Source organism: Dipodomys ordii, unplaced genomic scaffold (genome assembly GCF_000151885.1).
Source record: "Dipodomys ordii isolate 6190 unplaced genomic scaffold, Dord_2.0 Scaffold235, whole genome shotgun sequence".
Lineage (NCBI taxonomy): Eukaryota > Metazoa > Chordata > Mammalia > Rodentia > Heteromyidae > Dipodomys > Dipodomys ordii.
The window spans coordinates 632,488-640,265 of record NW_012267451.1 but is presented as its reverse complement, the minus strand read 5'-3'; the positions used below and the strand labels follow the sequence as shown (position 1 = coordinate 640,265).

The 7,778-nt window shown below is 37.3% G+C and overlaps 1 protein-coding gene across 1 annotated transcript in view; it reads left to right on the top strand.

Moving 5' to 3' along the window:
* Nucleotides 1-7,778, top strand: part of LOC106000700 — a 51,984-nt gene that overhangs the window by 36,277 nt on the left and 7,929 nt on the right. The window contains 1 exon segment of the mRNA XM_013035985.1: nucleotides 1,424-1,560. Coding sequence (XP_012891439.1) covers nucleotides 1,424-1,560 — 137 coding nt within the window.

The window sequence follows — 7,778 nt, the reverse complement described above, 5'->3', positions numbered from 1 at the left end:
AAAAAAAAAAAAAAAGAACCTCGGGGAAGGTAGGGAGGGAAGGGAAGGTAGGGGAAAAACAATGGAGGGGGTAACAATGTTCAAGAAGACGTGTACTCATTACCTCACTGATGTAACTGTAACCCTCTGTATAGTATATTTACAATAAAAAAAGCAACCTTTTTTTTTGACGGTCATGGGGCCTGAACTCTGTGCCTGAGCACTGTCCCTCAGCTCTTCAGCTCAAGGCTAGCACCTTACCACTTGAGTCATAGCACCACTTCTCGCTTTTTTCTGCTTATGTAGTACTGAGGAATTGAACCCAGGGCCTCATGCATGCGAGGCAAGCACTCTACCACTGAGTCAACTTCCCTGCCCCCATTGTTTCCATTTAAACAATACCAGTTAATTTCATTATATTAATTTATTTAGAATATGTACACTCATAGTAATCCATATAAACACACACTAAAACATGCACATTCACACATACTCTGGAGCACACAGACAGGACATCAAGAAAGAAGGAAAAGTACTTTGATGCTCTTTGTTTTGCTGTGTTGGTTCGTTTTCAGCATCTCTATCTAAATGTATTGGGAAGAGAGTAGCGATCAGTGCATTTTACAATGGAGGAACTGGGATTTCTATGCAAAGTTTACCTATAATTCTCTCCCCAACCTTCATGTAAGGGGTTTCGCTCTCCAAAATAGTCCTTTGAAAATAGGTGCATCTCTTTTGTTTTCTTACATAAAGAAATATAAAAAAATCCCTCTCCTGATAGTTCTGCTCTTTTCCTTGTTCTTATCAGTAAGAGCTATTCCATATGTTATATCTGTGAACAGACCTTGCTATACTATCATTCATAAATAACACTTTGCTTCTGAATATTGCTCCTAAATTAAACATTCTTTAGATACCGTGACTTGCTGTATAAACACATAACATAAACTGAGTGACTGGAAACACAAGAATTATTTTCAAAATAGATGTAGCTAGTGGCCCTAATGTAAAGGAAACACAACATTATCTGTCTCATAAAAACTTAATTCAACAGACAGCAGCCTTTTGCTGTGGTACATATGGTAATGGGGAAAATAAGTTCTCCCCCAACTTAAATAAGTATCTGAATTCTATTTGTAAGCATAAGAGACTACATTTATGTTCCATTCTAATTGGGGTAATATTTTAACTTATTCCATGACAAAGAAGCAAGCATTTAATTTATTGAAGTCTTAAGTTTTGAAATAATTCTGTGAAATTTCTTTGCTTACTATGGAGGTTTATCTTCAAGAACTATCAATGTGTTTTGGCCTTGGCTTTTGCTATTGAGCAGATCAAAACATTGATGTTTTACATAACCTGACTCTGGGATTTGATGTTTATGATGTTCACTTCACTTCAGAGCTTGGACAATGTTTAAGAATCCCTTCATTTGTCTTTTTAGGAAGCATAAGATTCCAAACTACACCTGCATGAGAGACAGCAGGTCTATAACAATACTTACAGGACCACTAGGAATAACATCTGACCAGATTGGAACATTGCTAGGGCTCCACAGATTTCCACAGGTGAAGGTGGAAAGTGCGGAAGGACACAAAAATGTCTAATTTCATGCCATTTCAGGTGTTAGAAGAGATTGATAGGAAGAGACTGGATTCACGAACAAATCAAATTTTGTGATATCTAAGTGTAGTTACTTAATGGTAGTCAATTATAAATTTTTACACATTTTGAAAAAAGAGGTGGAAGATTTGAGCAAATAATTGGATAATTTATTGTTTCAATCCTTATGAATAATTTTCTTTAATAAATCAAGAAATGGAAAATGACTTTGCAGTGTGAAGATATATTGAGCTGGTTACTGATGGCACACAAACCTAATCCTAGCTAATCAGGAAACTTGTTTCTCCAATTAAACTGCAAGGAGCACAAGGTGAATGTGTGACTCCATTGTTACAGCACAAGTCTTGAGGAAAATTGCCAATGACGTAAAAGAGATTATGAATGTGTGCCTCTATACTGTGTTCATGTGTAACTATACGTGCACATACACACACACAGATGATAATATTTTGAATAAAATAAATCCAGCTCAAAATGAGAAAGTATAACCATATCCTCAAAAATATGAAAGTTAGATCTAAAATATGAACATGATATATGAAATGAATCTGGAATACTCACATAGTTATTTACAAATATATATATTATCAATCTGACTAAAGTATGTTATAGGTAGGAGTACAAATCCATGGTGTAAACTTTTCTGATCTACTGACAGTGTAAAAAATCAAAATAAAAAAGGGTGAAGTGAGCATATCTTGTCTGAGTGGGATAGGTTTTAAGGGAAACATACACAGGAATAGGAAAAGGATTGGTGGGGGAAATAACATAGTATTCAATGGTCATGTGTCAAAATGGAATTAGGAAAGTTGGGGAGTGTGTGGGGCTATAAATGGGAAGTGTTGATGGGAAATAGTGACAAATAAGAATCATTTTACAAATAAATTTATGTGGTATACAACTATCCAAAAACAAATTATTTTTCAAAAACTAATATAAAACCTACCTTCCATTTTCTTGAGATAGTTCTTAACAGACTTCAAGACTGAGATTATGATGCATTATAATCTTCTCATTCAAGGAGCATCTAATTTTTTTTGTTCCCTTTAGTTTACCTTTGGGCCTTTTGATCATGCCCTGAGTGATCATAACAAGTTTCCTGCTCTCTATCAGATGGCACCAAAGGACACATCAATAGCCACTGCTATGGTCTCCTTATTGCTCCACTTCAGTTGGAGCTGGGTGGGACTATTGAGTACACAAGATGAAAATGGTGCAAGGATTCTTGCTGAATTGAAAGAAGAGATAGCCAACAACAGAGTTTGTGTAGCCTATGAGTTATTGATCACCACCCAAGACTTCTTCAAACACATAGAAGTACATCTTTAAATGAATCTATCTACAGCAAATGTCCTCATCATATATGGTGATAATGATTCACTGATGGTTTTTCTGTTATTTATTGAGCAAATTTTATACATGGCAAAGTTTGTATCATGAATTCTCAGTGGTATTTCACCATGAAAAGGAGATATTTCATGCTGGGTTCATTTCATGTACCTCTTATTTTTACACACCATCTTGTAGATTTTCTGGATTCACAGATTTTGTAAGGCAGCTAAGCCTTCCAAATACCCAGAAGACATTTTCTTGAGGCTGTGGTTTCTCTCTCTTAATTCCTCTGACACTGAGTCTGACTGTGTAACATGGGACAACTGTGCTCATGATGCCTCTTTGGACTGGTTACCTGGGAATATTTTTGACATGACTATATCTGTAGACAGTTACAATATATATAACGCTGTGTATGCCCAGCCTCTCCATGAGATACTTCTTCATGAAACAGAAGTTCAAACAATGGGAAATAGAAAAGGAGAACTGCCTTCCTTTACTCAGATAAGTTCTTCTATTTTGGAGCACACAAACCATGAGCAAGGGCACTTGCTAGAGGAGTTTCTTTCTGTAGGAAATTAAATACTTTTGTATGTGTGCATGTATGATTCTGTTTTTATATATGGTACATATACATACACATATTAACACACATCATATATTTATTTGTATCCCTAGATCATACATATCCAGCTTGCTGATATTAATGAGTATATATTTCAGTATTTGACATAATTGTTTCAAATCAAACTTTTTTCATTATACTATGAGAAACTATTGGAAATACAAATTTGAACAAATGTATAGTCACATTTAAAACAGTAAATATTTCATTTGTTTTCCCAAACCCTATGAAATTTTTATGTTTCAATGTCTTTGAGGTATTCTAGACATGTGGGGAATATGCTCTGAAGAAAACAACAAGCCAGTAACAAGGATAAAACATATTCCATCTTTCTATAAATTAATTTTGGCCAGTGCAGAGGCTTGAACAAAGTGCCTGGGTATGTCCCTGAGTCTGTGTTCATGGTTAGCACACAACCACTTCAAGCATAGCAAAACTTCTGACTTTTTCTGAAAAGTTAATTGGATACAACGTTCTCACTGACCTTTCTGCCGTGGCCTGCTTGGAAGCATGATCTCTGATCCGAGCCTCTTGATTAGCTGGTATTAAATCCTTGAGCCACCAGCTCCTGTTAATGAACTCATTAGTTATGATTATTGTCAACATAGATTGTGTTTTAAAATCTGTAAATTCAGCAATTCCATATGAGTTTCTTTAGTCATAGCAAAGGATAGCTTGCTGAAAACAATTTTCCATGTTTTTCATGAGTACCCTAGTTTCATCCAACATTTGGTATTAAATATTTAGCAAGCACAAACTATAAACATTCACAAAGGAGTGGTTGTGGCAAAGTGACTTTTCTGAAAATCCTCTTTTTCTGAGTGATCAGGAAGGATTATTTTTTCACAAAGATTATTTTGATTCCTCCAAAGATTTTCTTCTGGGATACTTCACTAGGTGTCTCTACTATTCTTGAATTCAGAATCAGAGATTAAAGGCAATCAGGAGCTTTTAATATTTTGCTTTCTGTCTTAAATCTGGAACATACTTGAACATAAGATGATGTCTCCTTTTAGCTGCACAATTTTTGAAGAACATGCAGTTTGGAGGAGGTCAAGAGAAGATGGCGGAGGAGAAGCTGGAGTCTCAACAAGCTCTCACATAGAAAGCAGTTTTACAGTTCCAGTGAACAGTCCTAAGCCAGAGAATCACACCAAGTGTGCCATCACAGGACAGAGAGTCAAGCCAGAGAGGGAAAATCCAGGCAAGGAGACACATCTGAGCTCTTGCTAGCCACCTCTGCTGTGGCGGCAGCGGTGGCGGCGGCATCGGTGGCTGCAGAAGCAATCGCAGGCGCCATACCTGAGCCACAGAGTCTGGGACAAAGGAGCCAGAAGCAGCGGGCGAGCAGATTCTACTCAACACCAGCAAGATCCGACAAGGAGCGGACATCTTCATCCTGCAGTTTGAAGACCGGAGATGACCCAGGAACCAAGACTCGGCATGAGTAGAAGCCTGACATCCTCGCTCCTTCTCAGGGAGCAGAGGAGGGAAGGCCATTCCTCCCCCACCCAGTACCGGAGAAATCCATCTTGGATACAGACAAAGCTCAGTGGACCTGCTAGCTCCAACTCAAGCCTTGGAATGAAATGAGTCATTTAGCAGGTCACAAGAACTTAATGGCGGCATGAACTGCCAGACTCAGCTCCACCCAGGGAAAAGTCACCCAGCTTGGGCGCCAGCCCTAGGAGTGGATTTCCTCACTTGGTAATCAGAGACAGAGGCTGCCTCTCCCTCTAGCAGCCTCGACAATCAATTGAAATTCAGTAAACAGAAACCCTGAGAATGGCTCCAGGCTGGGCTCTGTGAGTTTTTCAAAAACTAGCCCCCCAGGAAAAGCTATTGTTTGTTGAAAGGCCTCAACTCTACTCAGAACCTAGCCTCATCACTGCATCCCCCTCTTTTGTGATGCTCAAAGCAGATCTGCCTCCCATTGAACTAGCCTGGGAGGAGGATTGCAAAATCCTGGGTAAAGCAGAGCATTTTTCCGCCTGTTGGAACAAACTGACTTAGGAAACCAACTAAGCCACAGGACCACAAGCAGACCAGAGACTCCAACAAGAGGCTGGTTATAGACACAAGGGAGATACAGAATTTTTCCCACCCCTCCCAAAAAAATCAAAGAACTTTCTTTTTCTTCTTTTTCTTCTTCTTCTTCTAGTTCTTTTTTTTTGGTACCTTATATAAAACATTTTTTTTCTTTTCTAAAACTATTTTTAATCTTCAATTTTTGCCTTTTTAAAAAATTGTTTTTTTCCTCTTATAATTTCTATTTTAGGGAAATGTATGTGTTTTTCTTTCTTTTTTTTCTTTCTGTTTTTTCTTTTTTTATTATCTTTTTGATTTATGTTTACCTCCACTGAACTTCTGATCTTTTTTCTTCCTTTCTTATCCTTTTCACCTTTTCCTCTCTTTCGTTCTTCTTTATGTGACTTCATTCTTGTCATGCACATCCTCAGATAAACCTGTAGTTGACTATTAGACCCTATCCCCCATTGTGTACACACTTAATCCACAAATTTATTACTCAATTCAAAACCTCTGAGACTTAAATTCCTTAATAGCAGTACTACCTCTTTATACCTATATAATATTTTAAGCATTTTTATTTTTAAATTTTTCACATTTCCTTTATATCCCTCCCCTTCTCTCAAGATATTCACGTTCTTCACTAAATAGATTGTTTTCATTTCGGCTTAATATTATTAATTTTTACTTTTCTATCTTTTCTGGTCTCTTTTCTTTTCCTTTTCCCTTTCTTCTTTTTTTCTCTCTCTCTAATTTCATCCTACCAAACCTATTTCCTGCTTTGAGAATAGCATGTTTTTAACTCTCCCTGTGCCTCCCCATATCAATCTATTCCTATTTTTTACCCACATCTCTACCTAACTCTAATAATTTCTGGTTTTCCAAATTTTTCTTTGCGGTTCATAGCCCATTAAAATATAGTTGTTTGATGTTGAATAGATGTATCTGTTGAACTAGATTGTATCTGTAGACTATTGACTGTGCAAATTCAGACTTGGGTTGATGCTTTCCTTAAGATAGTGTTCTAGCACAAAACTGATTCTATTTTCATCTCAAATGGACAGAGTAAGCCTGAAAAACACAAGAAAAATGCCAAGTCTGGATATCTTAATTACCAATATTGATAATGAGGGGACAGAACAGATAATGAATAATCCAGAGGAAAGTTCCCAAATAGCTCTACAAACACTGCTGGCAAACATGATAAATGAAAAGATTGAAAACATACAAAGGACTCTGTATGAGCGTGATAGGGAGAGAGAGGAGACAATCCAAAAGTATGTACAGGAATATAATAAGCATGAGGAAGCGACTGAAAAACTGATACAGGATTTGCATGAGCAGCTTGAGAATACTCAAAGAGAAAGGCAGGAATGGCATGAGCAGCCTGAGAACACTCAAAGAGAACTGCAGGAATCCCACAAACGGGAGAAAGCTAATCAAAGAGTAATACAGGAATTAAGAGAGCAGGAAGAGTATACACAAAGACCACTGAAGGCATTCATGGAATCCATTAACAAAGAGCTGAAGGAAGTCAGGGAGACCACAAAGGGAATGCTGAATGGAACCCAACAGAAGGAATGGGAGTCTGAGGAAACCATGACCCATCAACTAACTGATTTGAGAATAAAAACTGAACACCAAATTAAGGAAGTATAGAAGTTCATACAAGATCTAAAACAAAGTTTCAACAAGGAATTTGAAGCCATCAAAGCTGACCAATTAGAAGGAAGAGATAAAAAACAAAGTAGAAAGTCTTGACAGCAGGTTAGACTATGCAGAAGATCGAATCTCAGGGATTGAAGACAGCCTAGATATTATAGAGAAAGAACATACAAACATCCAAGACAAGTCTAACAAATATGATAGATCTATCCAACACTTGGAAGACACCATCAGAAGGCCTATTCTAAGGATAATGGGTGTAGAGGAGCATCTAGAAACAGAAGTTAATGGCTGAGGAAATTTGTTTAACAGGATCCTAGCAGAGAACTTCCCAAACATACAAAAAGATAGGCCTATTCAGATACAAGAAGCTTTTAGAACCACAAATAGACTAGACCAGAATAGGACATCCCACCATCACATTATAATCCACACAGGATCAACTCAGACCAAAGAAAAGATCCTTAAAGCTGTCAAGGAGAAAAGATTAATCACCTATAAAGGGAAAACAATTAGAATCACCTCA